Below are 19,831 nucleotides of genomic sequence, written 5' to 3'. Positions count from 1 at the left end.
TCAGGTCATGGCTAACATCAGTCATGGCTAACATCAGTCATGGCTAACATCAGGTCATGGCTAACATCAGTCATGGCTAACATCAGGTCATGGCTAACATCACTCATGGCTAGCATCAGTCATGGCTAACATCAGTCATGGCTAACATCAGTCATGGCTAACATCAGGTCATGGCTAACATCAGTCATGGCTAGCATCAGTCATGGCTAACATCAGTCATGGCTAACATCAGGTCATGGCTAACATCAGTCATGGCTAACATCAGTCATGGCTAACATCAGTCATGGCTAACATCAGGTCATGGCTAACATCAGTCATGGCTAACATCAGGTCATGGCTAACATCAGTCATGGCTAACATCAGGTCATGGCTAGCATCAGCTATGGCTAACATCAGTCATGGCTAACATCAGGTCATGGCTAACATCAGGTCATGGCTAACATCAGTCATGGCTAACATCAGTCATGGCTAACATCAGGTCATGGCTAGCATCAGCTATGGCTAACATCAGTCATGGCTAACATCAGTCATGGCTAACATCAGGTCATGGCTAACATCAGCTATGGCTAACATCAGTCATGGCTAACATCAGGTCATGGCTAGGGTTGCCACCTTTCAGAAATGAAAATAAGGGACGCCCACCATGGCTCGTCTGGGCTATGACCACCACCGCCGACTCCTTTGGCCACTGCTCGCAGCAGTAATATGTTATTTTGTGCCAGTGTCTTTAGTACAGTGGTGATTTAAAAAAAAAAAAGCAACTTGATTGATACTTCAAGCTTCAAATGCTTTATTACCAACAAACACATTCTCTTATAAAGTGCAGTTAATTAAATCTGTTTGGAGTGTGGAACAATGAACTTTTAAATTGATAACTTAATGTAACTTTTTAAGTGCAAAACCATATGAACCTCTAGGACATTTTTACTTACAGAGGAAAAAAAACAGAAAAAAAAAAAAAAAAAAAAACTGTAAACTTTTCTGCTCATTCAGTTAGAAAAAAGGAAGTGCAAAATGTTACTTATTCCCTCAACCATCTTAATCAGAATCTGTTACTTCTTTTTCCAGGTGTACTTTTTGTTACTCCTTGCAGCACTGAGTAACTCTTTATGAATAAATAAATAAATATATATTTATTTATTTATTCATTTATATATATATATACGTTTTCTCTGAATAAATTTATTTATTTACTGTTCCATACCTTATCAGTCTCAGCAGATGATTGGGGAATGAAGAACTGTGACACTTTATACTCATCGCCACTGACTGTCCAGCCATAGATGTGCCTCTGTTCACGCCTGTACTTTTGTAAGCGTTTTCGCTTTTGAGGCTGTTGTCGGGTGTAGTGGACATTATTAAAAATGCGCGGGTTTTGTGCCGCGCTGGTGTGTGTCTCAAAGCAACTGTGAGTGACAGCACCGCGCGCAGGGAGCCAGACTCACAGAGGAGCGCAGCCGGGGAGGTGGGGCTTTATGTGGATGCGTGTGGGACAGACAAGTGTATTGGACATTTGTGAAAATACGGAACACATTTTGTTGCCAAATAAGGGACGATTCCGTATTTCAAGGGACGGGTGGCAACCCTAGTCATGGCTAACATCAGGTCATGGCTAACATCAGCCATGGCTAACATCAGTCATAGCTAACATCAGGTCATGGCTAACATCAGTCATGGCTAACATCAGGTCATGGCTAACATCAGTCATAGCTAACATCAGGTCATGGCTAACATCAGTCATGGCTAACATCAGGTCATGGCTAACATCACTCATAGCTAACATCAGGTCATGGCTAACATTACTTTTAAACATAACTGGTTAGATTATAGGATTACTGCATTTCAAAAGTGATAAGATATATTATACACTGCATGAAAAGTGGGATTTTCGTCAGTATGCGGCACTGTAGATTGTCGTGAAATTTCAGGTTTACGGCTGTTTACGGCAATTTGCAGGCAATGCAGAAAACTGCCGTGAATTTGCCGGAAATTGACGTGGGCCTGGCTTGGCAGTCATCCCCCTATGACCCCCCTGCTCCTAATTCTAGGGGAGGCTATACAAATGCAAATCAGGGTTGCAGGGGGAGTTATATCCCAGGTGAGATTTTTCTTAAAGGTAAAATCTCTGGTACAAATAGATTAGGCTAAGTATAGCCTAATTATAGACTCTTACATTTTAGCTTGAATTGATTTATTTAATGAAAGTATGCTAGATTAACTACTGTGTATGTCATTAGCAATGGCAAATGTTATGTAAAAAAAGATACACAAAATCAGAATCATAATTTGCTTTTTTGGCTAGGTTGGCGTAAACAAACAAGGAATTTGACTCTGGTTAATCTTTGCTCTCAAAGTACAACACTCAACAATAACATAAAAAAGAATAAAAAATACAGAACAGTAAGAATAGAATTAAGGCTACACATAAGAATAAGACGCTATGGGTGGGAATGCAATTGCCTGGAGGAGGAGTGCAGCTGGGAATGTCTGCTTTCTTGTTGTCCCTGTCATCCTAGAGCTCAACCACTGTGCATAATGGCATGACTACAGTGACCTTTTCTTTGGTCTTACTTAAATGTACAGTGGATGTATTAACATCCACAATATTAACCTTTTGGGTTTTCTCTCCCAAACTCCATTTTTGAAATAGCGCCTTCTGTAGTCATAATACTGAGAATGAGAGAGTTCATAGTTACAATGTTCACAGAAGCGCCGAGGTCTTTCCTTCAGTCTTGGGACTTCCATCTTTCAACAAACAAGAGTTTCACAGGCACGCCGTTTAGACGCGAGCCAGGGCGAGCTTGTCTCGCGAGTCCTTCCGTATAACAATAACCTCGCATGTGATTGGAGGAGCCCGATGAGCCTTCTACTACTCATCACGTGAGAGGTCATGGCCACGGCTACGTGCACGACTAGCATATAAACAAACATTATCGTACCTAGCTAGTTCTCAGACCTTCATCTCCAGGTTCTGTGGTTTTGCTGCCTTGTCTACACGCTAGTAAGGATTTTTGCTACAATGGCTGGACGGCGTCTCGCATTTAGCTCTTCCGCCTCAACTCCTCTGGTTGTACGCGACCAACTTCCAGCCAGTCCGCAGACCGACCACAAGAAACTGTTGGTTACCATCAGCGGACTGTCTCGTCGGTTGAGTCGGGTTGCTACTGGCATGAACGAGCAGTTCAGTGCCGTTAACTCCAGGTTGCTGTCCAGAGGCTAACTCCAAGAAAAGAAGATGGGTGCACAATCCTAAGATTGCGGTAAGAATATGTTTGATGACTGCTAGCTAAGCTAAATGTACTATAAAACCACGCCTTTGTTGGTAGCCCAAGCTAAAAGTAGCCTTGCAAAAGAACAACAGAAGCAGTGTAAGTTTCTTTATTAAAGTATATTTTTTGTCTTGTAATGTACAGGAAGCCGTACGCCGAGTTCACAACTCGGAGACCAATACTAGGCGCTACAATCCAGAGCAAGGGTAAGATTTAAATAATATACTTTCATTCTTCTGTATAAGGAAATGGATACGTTAATAGCTAGTTAACTGTATAATTTGTTTTCACAGGCTAAACTCTCCTCACAACGAGGCTGTCACCTCTTTTTTGTCCAGATTTACACAATGCTGATAATGACGAAATTGTGTGTAAGTAACTTTTTTTTTTTAGTGGTTCTCCTTCCTTGCTTGATGTTACTGTGACTTACGTTTGATTTTTTTAATTCCACTCTCATTTAATTGTTTTCCAGCGGCCTGTAAGACGTACTATGAAAGCATATGCCTGAGTTTCCGATATAACCAGCCAGGGCTTTCAGATTAGGCGGAAGCTGCGAAGATTTCAGCTCGGAGTAGGTCGAGAAGAAAGAGGGTAAGACTTTTTTGTTGACTATTTTTCAGATGCATTGATAGATGTGTTGTGTCCATACGCAGTGCATAGCACAGTGCTGATTGCCTTTATTTATTTGTTTTTTATAGCTGTTGGACAGAGTGTGCTAGTAGCGGCCGAGGAGGAATTCTGGAAGTCCGCTACAGTCGACCTGATGTCCGACGAGGAAGACGGCACTGTTGGCGGGGTGTCTGGATGGATAGTTCGTTCTCCCTCCTTCCGTAGCCAGGACCTCTCCGAACTCTGTACTAGAGCTGTAACAAAATCCGGGTTATCCGGTTTTCAACCCGGATAAATACGTCACCCGGGCAGACCGGATGGTGGCATGCATTTGATCCGCCTTAAAAAAAAAAAAAAAAAAAAAAAAAAAAAGATCCGCCCAAGTTGAGCCAGACGGCATTTCATTATGTCAACAAATGGCAGTTACAGCGCTCTTGCACCTTTGTCGTGAGAGAAATGATGAAACCGGAATATATATATATATATATATATATATATATATATGTGTATATATATATATATATATATATATCCCTCTTTAGTTGCCTACTAGTTCAGTCACGAACACACAGTCACAGGCACACACTGAGTGAAACGAAACCTAACTCCCGCCCCGTTTGTCACGAGCCCGTTTGTTGTTGGTTAAGTGAGCCATGCCCCCTACTGATCCGTCCTGATTTGCGATCCGTCCTGACGGGACGGATCCCCGCTGACTCGGGCTACGGCTACACGAAAACGAAACGAGGGTTTTTTTGAAAACGGGTGCGAAAATTCTTGCGACCACACGGCAACGCTGCTGTAATGACGCGGGTCCAGACGAAAACGGATGAAAACGGATGGAAACGATGAAACGATGCAGTACACACGCCACACCTATAGGTGCGCTGTAAGCCACCCCCACCGGTTACACCAGAACACTAGAAGAAGCAATGCGCATGCGTGTACGCCCCTACTTATACCTGCGCGAAGCTCAAACGACAACAACAACAAGGAAGATGTCTGCGTCCACGTCTACAAGAAACGACTCTCTCGTCTGGACCGACGATGAGGTGGAGTTACTCCTGCGGGTATCCTTGGACTACAAAACGGCAAGATACCAGGAAAATATAGACTGGGAGACTTGCCAAAACAAGTACAGAGACATTACTATAGCTTTCCAGCAGCAATACAACACTGGGGACGCGGCGGCTGCAGGGAAGGACTTTCCCCATGAGCCCAGCAACATTACAAAAATACAGATCACGGCAAAGCTGAAGGCGGTGAGGAACAAATACCGCCATGCTGTCGACAGCGGACGCAGGAGTGGCCACGGACGTGTGGTCCTCATATTTTACGACCTCTGCCACGAGATCTGGGGTGGATCGCCAGCAGCGACCGCCATTCCGTCCGGTTTTGAGAGCGGCGATCTGGTGGAAGAGACCTCCACCGCGTCCCCACAGTCCTCCACAGACCGACCAGCCTCTCCTGCACCCACCCAAGACTCAGACGCAGAAATCGGGCGTAGGAGAAATTTGCTTCAGGTAAGGTTTCATGGTTCCATATACCATTGCATCATGCCTTAAAGTGGGCTACCACTTACATTACATTGCATTTGGCAGACGCATTTTAACCAAAGCAACTTACAATCGAGGACATAATCAAAGCCAACATCACTAATAGAAACATGGACTGGAAATATTTATAATTAGCTACCTATGGCTAAATGTAAGTGTGTGCTATGTTAAATATATTGTGCAATAATGTGCATGATTGGTGGTGATGCATTCTAAAATGTATTTGCTTTGTTTTTAAGGACAAACTTAATAATCATAGGACCAACCGACTGAAGAGGAAGGCTCCAGCAGAAGCAAGAGCAGAGGAGGACATGAGAATCAGGAGGCGAATGCTCGAGCTCATGGAGAGCTCGGAGATGCATGTTCGTGAGACCAAGGAGCGCCTGAACGCCAACATCGAGAGACTCTCGCACACCCTCGAGTCTGGATTTGACATGGTAAAAACCATATTCCAGCAACAGCAAGTCTTTGCTCCACATACTTATGCACCCCATGCACCGCACCTCACCACACCAGCACCCTACCTCACCACACCAGCACCCCATGCACCGCACCTCACCACACCAGCACCCCATGCTCCGCACCTCTCCACACCAGCACCACATGCGCCGCACCGCTCCACACCAGCACCACATGCTCCGCACCTCTCCACACCAGCACCACATGCCGCGACCTACATGGCCAGCTACACACCTACACACACTACATCTCACATGAACCCGCGTGCACGCACCGCTGTAGGGTATTCATTCCGGAGGGCACTGCTGCAGGAGGATGATGTGGACTTGTAGGCAGTATTACATTTTGAACTTTTACTGTAATATATTGTGTGTGAATTTTTTTAAAGCTTCTTTTGTGCAATAAAAAAAGAGCAATTGACAATGGTTGTCAGTCTGTTGATTTGTGATCGTGAGTACCAGAGCAATGGCGAACATAAGCCCACATGAATTGCAGGTGCACCATACAGTGGAGTGTAATGAAATCAAATTTATTTATATAGCACATTTCATGTACAAAAAGTTCAAAGTGCTTTACATAAAATAAGAGCATTGCAGCAGTGAGTGCAAGAAGCATTAAAAATACATAAAAGAATATAAAGAGAAAAAAATGAAATCAATTAAATGAATTTAAAAACAGAGAACAGTCAAGATAAGTTAAAAGATACTTCATGTATAGACACATGAGAAAAGAAATGTTTTTAACCTGGATTTAAAAATGCCTACATTTGGTGAAAGTTTAATCTCCACTGGCAGTTTGTTCCTTTTGTTTGCAGCATAACAGCTAAATGCTGCTTCTCCATGTTTAGTCTGGACTCTGGACTGGACCAGCTGACCTGAGTCCTTGGATCTAAGAGCTCTGCTGGCTTTATATTCTCTGAACATATCACAGATGTAAACCATCAGCAGGCTTTTAAAATCTATTCTGTGACTGAATGGAAGCCAGAGTAAAGATTTTAAAGCTGCTGTGATGTGTTCAGATCTCTTAGTCTGGGTTAAAACTCCAGCAGCAGCGTTCTGGATGAGCTGCAGATGATGACTGTGAGTACTGTGAGACATTTTTTACATGAGCTCACTTCTCCACAAAAAAATTTTTGAAATTCTGTAGCCTATAAAAATTAGCATGCCTGTGTCCGATGAGTAACGGTGAAGCCATTGTTCGCCTGTACAGGAATGCCAACCATTTCAGCTACGAATAGAGAAGTACTAGGTGATAATGGGGTGGGCGGTGGCTTGATTGTCATGGGTCATCTTTTTCAATGTACACCGGTGAATGTGCTACATACTCATGGATGGCAACCATTTACATGAAAGACACCTGCCTTCCGAGCGCCCATCAGCTATGAATAGAGAAGTGCTCGTTGATGATGGGGGGCTGTTTATAAGAATGCCTGTTTGTGTTGCATGCAAAACACCACACTTAAGACAGGCACACACATGAAACACACAGGTGTTTCTATGAGATGACTGTACAGCTATTTTTTTTTAAACTCTACACAGCTGTTTATAAGAAATGAATGTATAGCTATTAATGTGCTACACTGTGTATGTGTTACAAAAGACAGGAAACAAACTGCAGTTACTTTGTATTAAAAATTATGTACAGTAAATGTAAAACTGTACACAACACTGGTTCTTGGTTGTTCAGCAAGAGCTAGTGTTGCAGTGATGCATGAATGTCTTGCTTTGCAGATGGTCAAGCATAGACTACCGGCTAATATATTAATATATTTTCACAGAATTATAAATACTCACACTCATTTCTTCATGATAACATAATTTATTGCTCAAATACACACTCCGATTATACTAGAGGGGCAAGTAGTGGACAGATCACTTTACAACCGCCTAAGTCTGAATCCATGAAGAGGACTGTTTTCTATCGGTCAGCTGTGCTACGGAATAATCTTCCAGTGGTGGTTCGTGAAATCAAAGGGAGAATTGTCTTTAAAAAGAAACTAAAAATATATTTGTTCTCATCTCGATGATGTAATATAGCAAGGTTATGTTAGTGCATAAATGAAGCGCATGTTGTTTTTCATTATTTTATTGTTTGTATTTTAATGTACACTTTCAGTATTGCTGTTTTTGTGCTTTGTATGTTTTGTCTGGACCCCAGGAAGACTAGCTGTCGTTTTGGCGTCAGCTAATGGGGATCCTTTTAACTAAACAAATTAACAAACACTGAATGCAATGTACAAACAATTGGAAAAGCTTCCACACACACACACCTTAAGGTATCCCTGGGCTGGGCAGGACATATTTTACACACAATGATTGGTGAATTAAAAGACAAGTGGCAGTGTATACAACAGAAAATGTTCAAGGGTCAAGGAACTTTGTAAGCACCCTTCTAACCCTTTTCCCCTCTGCCTCGTTACAGTCAGTCAGGTAGCTGTTGTTTCGTGTGGGAGGCTGCACTTCCTGGTCTCTTTGCAGAGCGCTCACCACAGACAGTTCGTCCACTGCCTCACTTCTTTCTTCGCAGTAGTTGTGCAGGACAAAGCAGGCGTAGATGACAACTGGCAAATCACACATGTTAATGTCCATTGCTCTTTTCAGACATCTGAACCTGGCCTTCAGCCGACCAAAAGCACACTCGATGACCATGCGTGCCCTACACAAACTCAACCCAAAGTACTGTTCTTGTGGCGTGGAGCCACCGCTCGAGTATTCCTTCATCAGGAAAGGCATAAGTGGGTAGGCTGGGTCACCAAGCAGAAATATGGGGATGGGTCCCTCATCATCCACGATCTGCTTTTTCAGTGGTGGAATCTTGCCAGTTTTAAAGTGTGTGCTGATTTTTGAGTTGGCAAACACTCGGGCATCGTGGGTACTGCCCGGCCACTTCACAACTACATCCATAAATCGGTGTTTGTAGTCACACACAGCTTGTACATTTATTGTATGTTTACCCTTTCTGTTGATGTAGTCCGTGGCGTTGGAAGATGGCTGCTTAATTTCGATGTGGGTCCCGTCTACTGCTCCCACACACTGTGGCATGCCATGGACACGGTGAAAGCCAGACACAAGCTCCTCAGCCTCGGGTTCTGTGAAGGGCAGCTTCATGTACTTCGGACCGAGGTGGCGAGCTATGGCTTCGCATGTCTGCCTCACGACGACGGAGACAGTCTGCTTGGACAACCCGAAGGAGTTAGCCGTCTTCCTTTGCGTGCCCATGTCGCCAAGGTAATATAGCGTAACAGCAACCTGTAGACGTTGCAAAGAGACCGCAAACATTACGTTAGGTACAACATTGAAGATGATGAACAAACAACACAACACATAATGGAACACGTATAGGAAAGTGAATTATGCCACGAGTGTTGAGAGCACTACAAACCTTCTTTAACGGCGCGATTGCTTCACGCATGTTGGTTGTTTGGCCTTCAATGTGAGGACGAAGTTCTTCACTCAGGGCCACAAGCGAAGGCCTAGACATGCGAAAGTTCTCTTTCCATTCTTCCTCCAGAACAACGCCATTCACGAAGTTGTCCCACCAGCTACTAGTTCTTCCAGGTCTCACCCAAAATCTCCTTCTTGTGGCCCGTCTGGTTACACGCCGTTGTGGGTGCGACATAATCTGGCGCACGAAGTTGTAATTCCGTTCTTGCTCCACGTTGAATTGGCACATCACCTGTAAATGTTCCTTCAACAACGCCGCTGTAGTAAGCAGTGTCTGAAGCAGTGTCTGCATGAGTGCTACTACTGTTGCGGGGTCCATGGTGATCGCTGTCTGTCCTTGTTGTTGTCTTTTTCTTCCGCTTTTTGTTCTGGTCACTGACGTATGTGTATACGTCACTGCGTTAGCCATGTGACTGACTGACGCAAAAACGTTTTCGCTGTAACAATGGAAACGAAACGAGGCCGTTTTCAAACTTTCCCACTCTGGAACCCGTTTTCAAAAAATATCGTTTTGGGGTAGTGAGAACGCCGGCTCCGTGTGGCCGCGACAGCGAAACGATAAGAAAAAGTATCGTTTACAGTGAAAAACGTTTCCGTGTAGCCGCAGCCTCGTACTGCTCGAACGGATCACTCTGCGAGTCGCGGGTCGCGGCGCACTCGGCTCTATCTCTCTGCTCGCTCGCAAGCTGAGTCGGGCGAATCATGCCGGCTCTGGGTGACTCACGGCCAGTCGAGTCACGCGGCAGAATCGAAACTTAAAAAGATCCGAGTTGGCAGTGATCCGCTACTTGCCCGTCTGACCCGCTGAATCACTCAGAGCCAGCGATTCAGCGGTCAGACGGGCAAGTAGCGGATCACTGCCAACTCGGATCTTTTTAAGTTTCGATTCTGCCGGCAGCAAGGATTGTCGTCGTCAACCCATCTGACTGCTGAAGCCTCTGTAGCTCACTACAGGCTCGGCTAGCGTGGCTTCATGCATCTTGTACAGTCGTTGAAAAATAATCATTTCATGTCTGGCTTTCAGATAAAATGGCATTGAATTATTACTTGACAAAAATAAATGAGTGAACTTGTAGCCGTAGGCTGCTCTTTGATTTATCAAAATGAATTGATAAATGGGACAAAAAAAAAGGCGAGGTACATAGCTAGGCTACTTAAGGGCAGAAAGGTTTTTTTTTTTTTTTTTTTTTAATAAGTGACTCAAGTGATTCAAGTGATCCGTATAACTCGAATCACCTCCTTGAAATGATCCGATCAGCCCGGATCACCCAAAAGATTCGAGTTAAGCATCTCTACTCTGTACTACGTTGCAGTCGCGATTGGAGGGGACTCTGAAGTACAGAGCGACCCACCATAAGCGTCTGCAACACGGCCAGCCCTCGCACAGAACGCCGCCAGTCACCTACTGCTCTGAGGCTGCAGAGCGGCAGTTCACGCAGTTGTAGCCAGGATTTTGGGTACTCTTTTTTGACTCTGTGTCAGCTACCCATACATGTTGTGTGGGCAGATCTCCTGTGTGTGTGTGTGTTTTTTTTAAATAAAGCTCTTTCTTTGCATAAACGTGTTTCTGGTAAATGTTCCTTGCCTCAATAAATTCAATCATGTTGTGTAGTAGCCTACATAAGAGAACAATGATATACAGCATAATAGCATATAAATTAAATAATAAATATATAATAATAATATATATATATTAGTGGTGGGCCGTTATCGGCGTTAACGTGCTGCGATAATTTGAGAGTCTTATCGGGCGATATAAAAAATATCGCCGTTAATCTATTCTCAAAGTTGGGTTGGGAACTGGGTCAAAATATTGAGCCTAAGCAAACTGTGATGACTTTTACCTTGATATTTTAGCTCGGGTGTGGGCTGATGTACTTTGTCTGCTGTTAGGTGTGATGAAAACAGAAGAACGCCACTTTGCAGAAGCCTGTGCTAGGCAGTTTATGGAGGTCGCTAATCTGTGGGGGATAGTTGACAAAATCTGCTCTGTAGGAACAGACAGCGCTCCTAATATGGTGGCCGCAAGGAGGAGACTGCGCGTGTGGCGCAACAGAGACGCACTGCACACAACGCTATCTCAACAGCAGCACCACCTGGCCCTCCCAACAAGTGCTGAATATGAGAAGTTGGCGAAGCTAGAGAAACTGCTGGAGCCATGCATGTGAATAAGCTGGTCTGCCTGCTGCGTGTTCACCAAGAGCGACCTCGCTGGAGAAGCTTCGCTTGAGAATTTGCTTTGGTAGCTTTGGTAGCTCGTGACGTCCCATTTAGAATGTTCAAAGGCCCCGCGGCTGTGCAGCACCCCCGCGGAAAAAAACATGAGGAAAGAGAGGGCAGGGACACGAATTGTTATTTACAATTTGTTATTCAAGATATACATCACGTTACAAATTATGTAAAACTACATTTGGTACACCTGAGAAGATCAGGAATAATGAAAAAGAATAAAAAAGAAACTAAATTCGAAATAAAATCCGAAATAAATCCGAAATAAAACTTAATTGCAGTGAGAAAGGTATACGTGGGGTTACTACACTATTGTATTGAAGCACTCGACACGGCAGTTGCAACAGTGTCAGGATTAAACGACTATTGTTTGGATAGGAACTAAAGTTTACACGTCTGTTTCCGCGAACCCCGCGGATTGTCGGACCCCTGAATGAGCCATTTTAATCTAAATTAATCTAGATTAATTTCAAGATTTCAGTGAGATTAATCTAGATTAAAAAAATTAATCTATGCCCACCACTAATATATCTATATATAAATATATATATATTATAATAATAAATATACTTTATTATTGGGTATTACATTTGAGCCTGCCTACTGGTAGCTCTGCCAACCAATCACGAGTGATTTTACTTGTTTGAAAAGTAGTGCTTTCATCCAATCCTTAGTAAGGACATTCAGCGCCAGGCGCGCGGTTTCTACATTCATATGCTAATTAGAGCTGTGAGCATGGTTCATTCCCGACAATTTGTGGCACTGACAAACGCCACGTTCGCAGCCTGTAAATTGTCGTTAACTGCCGAAAATTAGGGAGATTTTCGGGCGTTTACAGGGACGAAAATCCCACTTTTCATGCAGTGATACTATGTTACTTGTTCAGAAAAGTAAGTCTTTAGAGCACTTTTGCATAACTAAATATCAACGTCCCTTTGTGAGAACTTCTGGAAGGTGTCCACGTCTCCCATCCCTCTAACTGGGTTAGTGACACAAACACTCCCGCGTGCAGAACTAACTGCTAAGGATCAGAGGAGACACAGAAACCCTTTTTTTGTGTTTTATAGCAACAGAATGTGTCGGCTGGCACAGTAAAATGTCAACCATGACTCATTACTTAAACGTTAGTACCCAGCACAGATAGCTAGGCAGCTTTTTGCTGCGTCTTCTCTTCCTGTTTCCTTGATTTAGCATCAGTTGCCCACCAGTGTCATGGAGCAACCCTCTACACATTCCCCCACCCCAATATGTTGGAGAGTCAACTAGGTATGAACTGTCTATAGATTACTCACATTTTAATAGGATATCATTGATATAATTTCAGTAAATCACATGTTTCATATAATGGCTATTGCACCGTGCAACAACCATTGTGCAGTATTAAAACTGCATGTTCGTACCTGATGTAAATGCGGTATTAACATGTTCCTGGTTCCTTTAACTTTCTTGCTTCTTTCACCAACAAGCAGAATAAATATGCAAACTCGAGTTACTTTTTTCACTGTAGTTTTTCTTTTCTTTTCGTAAAATTAAAAATATTTTACCCTTTCAAAGCCCAAAGCATGTTGTGATCGCCCCACAAAAAGCATATCTTAGTTCTAGGTTGTACGGTAACAAATGTGGAAAAATGCCAAAAGGGGTAAACACTGCACAGCAGTCTTCACTCCCTTCTGCGCTTGTTAGTCTGTCTGATCATCGTTCTTTTTTTCTCTGGCTGTGTTACTCATCTGCGTGGTTTCAGTCAGTCTTGTTTTGTACCTGTGCTTCAATAAACCTGCTTGTTTTTAACTTTTTCATTTCACTTTCACCACCACCTCTAACTAAAGCCACTTTTCCATTGATACACCAACCTCCTCTATCCTGCATTTTACTCAAACAAAAGAAACACGTTCCCATAAACCTTCCTGTTAATACAGCATGGGGTGTAGCGATCTCCTGTGTAAACTTTATAACTAGACTTCTCTGTGATTTGAATGGCTAAATGAAAAACAGACACCAAGCCTATCTCCAAACATGTAAAACAGGAATAAAGTCTAACTGTAGGGCTGAGGGGAGGAAAAATGATTGGGCCACAGTGTCAGAGCTAAACTTCATGTTAAACAAAAGCAAGATCAGACAACATGCGCCGCCTACTACACAATATTGAACACGCCCACACATATCCCAATACCTGCGCAGTTTTCTCCCTAGACGCGCTCAAGGCGTTTGACAGACTCGAAATGGACTACTTATGGACCGTATTGCATCACTTTGGTTTTAGCCCTAAGTTTATAGGTACTATCCAGACCCTTTACAAAAACCCCACAGCCTCCATCTCAACAGGCACCTCCCATTCTGCACCTTTCCCACTTAGAAGAGGTTGCCGTCAAGGCTATCCTCTATCACCGCTTCTTTTTGCTCTCTCATTGGAACCATTAGCCCAGGCCCTTAGACAGAGTCCAGTTATTTCCCCTGTCACATTGTATGGTTCACATCATCACATATCATTGTATGCAGATGACATAATCTTGTATCTCTCAAACCTAAATGTATCTATACCAAGCGTGTTAGAATTGTTTAATCAATTTGGTACTATGTCAGGTTACAAAATAAATTGGGATAAGTCATCTCAAATGGCCCTTAATACCATCTCACAACATATTAACCTCCCTACCAACATTGCATTTACTAAATCATTCACTTATCTTGGAGTTAAAATAGCAGATTCCTTGCCAAAGATCATCCACATGAACTTCAGTGAGATGAGCCAGAAAATAAAACTTGATCTGCAGCGATGGACTAATCTTAAAATCTCAATGCAAGCCAGAATAAGTACAGTAAAAATGAATGTCTCACCTAGACTTAACTTCCTGTCTTTTATGATTCCATGCATACCTCCGCCAAAATATTTTGAAGAATTGAACTCAGCAGTATCTAGATTCATCTGGAATGGCAAACAACCTAGATTGCGTTTTTGTGTCTTGCAACGCCAAAAATTAGAAGGGGGGCTTGTACTTCCTCATTTTAAACTTTATTTCTGGGTATTTCAAATCAGAGTCATGCGCACTTGGGCAGACACTGAAAGTGCAGTACCGTGGAGAAGCATAGAATCTGCTCTAGTGCATCCTCATAGGCTCCAAAATTGACCTTTCACTGGGTAGGGCATCGCAAATCATACTCTAAGTTGAGTAGCATTGTTTCTTCAACATTAGCTGCTTGGAGCAGTGCTGAAAAAGCATCAGGTCTTTCAAAGAAACTATTCAAGCAATCACCACTATGGAATAACTTTTATTTCCTGTCAGATCATAAACCTTTTGTTTATCCTCTGTGGTCATCCAAGGGTGTTTTCACCTTCTCTAATCTATTTGATGCAAATGGTTTGCGCACATTCCAGAATATCCAACAAGAATATAATTTACAGGGCTTCTCATTCTTCTTGTACCTCAGGTTGCGTTCAGCTATGAAAGCTTATGGTGTCCCATGGAACTCTACTTTAAACGACCACCCAATGTTTTGTTGGATTAATCCCATTAAGTGTTCGAGGGGTGCAGTCTCAAGAATCTATAACAATTTACTCACTAATGTTCAGAAACCTCTACAGATTCTATCAAAATGGGATCTGGAACTTTCTTGGTTGGGATTCGAACCAGATTGGGAAACAGTGTGGTCAAATCTTTGTAATGTACTTATCCATTTTAAGACTATTCACCGTTTCTATCATGCACCCTATAAGCGATATCTCATGAAACATATAACCCACCCTCACTGCAGCATCTGTAACACAGGAACTACTGGTACATTCCTGCACATGTTCTGGGACTGTCCAGTTATTCAACGCTTTTGGGACTATGTCACCCGTATGTTACGTGGTCTCACAGGACTGGACTTTGACTTGAACCCTTGCTTACTTTTGCTTAATGATGATTCAATGTATCAGTTCTCTCTGTGTGAAAAAAGAGTGTTGATGTCAGGTTTCACTGCTGCTAAGAAGACTATATTGCAGCAATGGATACACCCAGATACAAATCTTAAAAATTTTTGGATAGTCTCTTTTCACTATATAGTGTGTTTGGAAGGTACAACTGCAAAGATTAATAAAGCAAAGGAAACCACTGTAAACACTTGGATGAGCATAGCTGCTGCCCTTAAAGACCTTCTATGAATACTTTGTCTCTTTGAGTTTGCTGCCAGCACAAGCTGAGTGTGTTACGTTCTGTATTGTATTTTTATTTTTTTTTATTTTATTGTCTATCCATAAGGTGCCTTTTTGATACCTCTTTGATGTATGTTTTGAAATATATAATAAAAAGATAATCACAAAAAAAAAAAAGCAAGCAATATAACTAGGGCTGTAACTCGATTAAAATTTTTAAATGCGCAGGGCTCTCAAGTCTCACGCAATGAGCGTGAGACACACGCATTTCAACAAGTTCACACGCCACACATGCCATTTCTCACGCTGAGAAATGATCAACTTCCTCGCACAGAAATTCTAATGGCCGATACTATAAACGAGTCAATGGCAGGTTACTGTGCGCTTGTACAGCTCAGAACTATAGCTCTGGTACAGCTGTCTTGATTTAGCAACCCATCGGCAAATCACAAAATAGAATTTCTCAGCCAATCAGAAAACAGAATTTCTTGTTGCCGGGTGTGAAATAGCTTTCAGCTGCAAGCACGCGTCCCATGAATGCACAGCGGACATAACCTATTATGCTCTGAAAGCGTGCAGAAGTTGTAGACGAGCTGGAGGTGGAAGAGAACCGTCAGGATCATCAGCAGGTCATATCTTCATTTATTTTAATCTTTTATTAGTTACTATAGTTTTCCTACTCTTTGTAAAAGACCAATACCTGCCGGTTAAAGTGTTCGTTGGAGTAGTAGGTCTAAATATTCAGCACACACCCTTTGACATGAGCAACTTAATGAAAAATGAAAAATATGTAGGAGTGTAATTAGGCTTCCGTGGTTAATTTTTTTCAAAGGTGACTGGTATGAACAGATTCCCAATAAGGCTATCTACAATTGCCAAACTGGTATTAGTTCTGCCACATTGAAATGCTGATGCAGAGAGGGTTTTTTCCATGGTGGGGCTCAATAAAACCAAGACCAGGAACACTTTGTTTCTGAATGGAACTCTGTCATCCATCGTGACTGTGAAAATGGCTGACATTGAGCCACAGTGCTTTAAATGGGAGCCCCCAATATCAGTCATCAAGCATCAAAATCTGCCACAAACACTTACAACAACACTCATAAACAAACACACACAGAGAGGGACTGCTCAAGGGGCCCATTTGGGGTTATGTTTGTTTTTCTTAATTTAATTTGTCTGTTTTTTTTGGTTGTTAAGACTTTGCATACCTAAAACAATTTATTTTAAAATATAGCAGAATTTAGTGTAAAAGTGAAGATTTGTGATTTTGGTATAAATAAAACAATTTCTTTGTTCTTTAAGTAGCTAGTTTATGGCAATGGGATACTGCAAGGGACCCCCCCCCCCAAAAAAAACCCGAAAGAACCCCCCCCCCCCCCCCGCACACCGCCCGGCCCCTGCCCCGCCCGAATCTCACTCCAAGCAAACTTGAAAACTTGAGAGCCCTGTAAATGCGTTAACTACAGGCTTTGAAATTAATTAATCGAAATTAATCGCATATACTTTATCCTTTAGAAAATTAACATTTTCAACAATATTTCAACAAACACAGAACATATCCCTATTTGAAATCTGAATGTAGCATGCATGAAAACACAGTATATAGAATCTTGGATGTTAAGCTGCGTTGGGCCCCGTTAGCTTCCACGCTAGCTGCTACATGTTTAGCGTTGAGGTGATATTTGAGGCTTGATCAGCGGCGGCGCAGCGATTTTTCGTTGGGGTTGCTATGCAGTTGCTGCATGAATGTGAGGGGTTTCTAGTCAAAAGTTTGATCAACTTCATCTTGGAAAAAAAGAGCTGGGAGTGAATGAGCTACAGTGCGGACTTTCTATTTCATCTCATCTGACGCACAACAGTTGTAGGCGACAACTTTCAAGAGATAGTTCTACCCGGCGGGCTTCCAACAGTATCCTCGTACAGTGCTAAATCACACAGGCACAACATTACGTTCAAACTTGTTGCTCACACCAGTCTGTCCGCTGCCACAGCGGACACATAGCCCACTGAAGCCAATCTACTCGCATCACATTATGGCAGAGGAAGCACGCTGGCAACCTAACATAAAGTAAAAAGTGTGTCCGTTATTTTCAAAAGATGGTGCTAACTGCACTGACACTAGGCTACTTAGCAAGTAGCTCCAGATAGACTGCAAGCACCTAGAGTCAACTAACAAACAGTGTTGCCAAAAAAAAAAAATCACAAGAAGTCGCTATTGGCTCTCTGTAAAGTCGCTAGAAGTCGCTAGATTGCGTCATGACGTCATAAGTGACGTAACCACGCCATATTATATACGGTAGTTTCGCTACTAACCGAGCCGAAATCAGCCGGCCTGAAGCTGATTTCAGCTCTAAACTCTGTAAACTTTAGCAACATTTGAAACTTTTCAGGCCAGAAAGTAGTTGTTTAGATCCCCAACGTGTTAAAAACCTGCCAAAATACCGGCTATTTACAATTTTGTTCCGACGAATTCGGCGCTACTAAAGCTAGCCGCAGTGAGCAACGCACTTCCGGTTATTTTGACAAAATAAAATACCCGTTGCCTTTTATCATAGGGAAAGCCATTACGATAAAAAGGTGCTTTTGTTTTGAAAACAGGAAGTGAACCTACCCTCGTTGTAGCTAGCTTGACACTGCCGTTTTGACAGGAAATGACAGTATGCCGGGTTGCCGCCGTCCTGCAGTGCTTCTGTCTCGGCTTGTATGGTGTCGCGGGGCAACTGATTTGTCACTCACAAAACAAGTTAAATTGTCGCTAGATTCAGCCAGATTGAGCCCGTAAGTCGCTAGATTATTTTTTTTGTCGCCAGAGATGGCCAAAAGTCGCTAAATCTAGCGACAAAGTCGCTAAATTGGCAACACTGCTAACAAACCAAGTCACAAGAAGACTATTTGATAATAGTGTTTCGGCGAGCATATGAAAAACAACTGGGATTTCCTACCTTATTTGTGTTACTTGAAGAAGGACATTCTCAAAATCGCCATATTCCAGTTAGAATCGCCAAATATCCATTTAGAATTGCAGTTTAGCTATGTTATGAGTAAATGGGTGCTAAAATGAGAGGAAAACTGTAACATATGACTATTCAAAAACGAATTAAACTGAGAATACAATTAAATAGGGTTTCTATTTATCTCATAAATCTGCTTTATGGAAATATTATTTTAGACCTCCGATTTCCCCGGGTAATTTAGAACAGACGTGATTGGCTGACTGTAGAATGACATTACCACAGCTACTGTAGATCTAGGAACAATGTGGATAGCCGTTTCACCAGTAAAGCTGGTGTTTTATACCTTTCCATATGTATATTTATCAGCTAAAGAACGAAAAACGGGGATAGACTACCACGCAGCAACATACGTGATTCTTTACTTCTTAATATTGTTGTCGTTGTTGCACTGCACTTCTGTTCTTTGTGAGCAGTAAACCTGCCTCTAGCCCCAAAGTTGGGGTAGCTATGGGGTTGCTGAGCACATTCTTGGGGTTGCTATAGCAACCGCAAGCAACCCCTTAGCGCCGCCTCTGGGCTTGATACGCTGCGGTGATACCCGAATTCCTTGTTGCATAATCTGCACACAACCACGCTCTTGTCGACGCTTCCATCCGTCTGTATTTAAAAAAAAAAAAAAAAAAATTATAGTGTGCGATTAAAATGCGTTAATTTTTTTTAACGCGCTAATATGTGTGTAGTTAATTAATCGAAATTAACGCGCTAAAGTCCCAGCCCTAAATATAACATGACCTTATGGCAGATGGGAACGACAACTGCCACACCAAAATGAACTCTGTGGTAGGTCATGCAGGCTGGACTTATCAACATTGTGAGAACATACACAGAAAATCGTCTAAAGCCATGCATACTGCAACATTCACTCAGCCTCTTTTGACATGAAGCTGTATGACATTCCCATATTAGCAATATCATTTATTAAATTTGACTTACCCCCTGCTACGTCCTGTGAGCCGAGTTCCAGCCTCGTTTTGGTGTTGACGAAGGTAATCCGGCTAGTTGGCTAGGGTTTAAAAAATAAAGCGTTTTGCTTCTCAAAATAATATGCGTTCAAAAGAGTAATACATTTGCATCACAAAATGGTCCATCCAGAAAAAGTCAGACCTCACAATCACTTGGC

General features: G+C 42.5%; 1 protein-coding gene and 1 long non-coding RNA gene across 2 annotated transcripts; both read left to right on the top strand.

The window, feature by feature from the left end:
- Positions 1-2,272: 2,272 nt before the first annotated feature.
- LOC142397118 (uncharacterized) lies at positions 2,273-4,546 on the top strand. The gene is made up of 4 exons (XR_012772667.1): positions 2,273-3,475; positions 3,563-3,640; positions 3,742-3,860; positions 3,968-4,546. It is a non-coding gene; the product is annotated as an uncharacterized LOC142397118 (long non-coding RNA).
- Positions 4,547-4,873: 327 nt separating this feature from the next.
- Positions 4,874-6,222, top strand: LOC142398138 (uncharacterized). Its single transcript, XM_075482117.1, has 2 exons — positions 4,874-5,398; positions 5,671-6,222. The coding sequence occupies exons 1-2, from the start codon at positions 4,874-4,876 to the stop codon at positions 6,220-6,222; spliced, it is 1,077 nt and encodes a 358-aa protein (XP_075338232.1).
- The last annotated feature ends 13,609 nt before the right edge of the window (positions 6,223-19,831 follow it).

The sequence above is a fragment of the Odontesthes bonariensis genome, chromosome 13 (genome assembly GCF_027942865.1).
Source record: "Odontesthes bonariensis isolate fOdoBon6 chromosome 13, fOdoBon6.hap1, whole genome shotgun sequence".
NCBI classification, from domain to species: Eukaryota; Metazoa; Chordata; class Actinopteri; order Atheriniformes; family Atherinopsidae; genus Odontesthes; species Odontesthes bonariensis.
This window is presented reverse-complemented; position numbering and strand designations above follow the sequence as displayed.

What these genes read in the sequence shown, in the direction of transcription:
- LOC142398138 (XM_075482117.1), top strand. Translation starts at nt 4,874, where the DNA reads ATGTCTGCGTCCACGTCTACAAGAAACGACTCTCTCGTCTGGACCGAC. An exon ending in GTAGGAGAAATTTGCTTCAG is followed by an intron (nt 5,399 to 5,670) that starts GTAAGGTTTCAT and finishes TTTGTTTTTAAG; the next exon opens with GACAAACTTAATAATCATAG.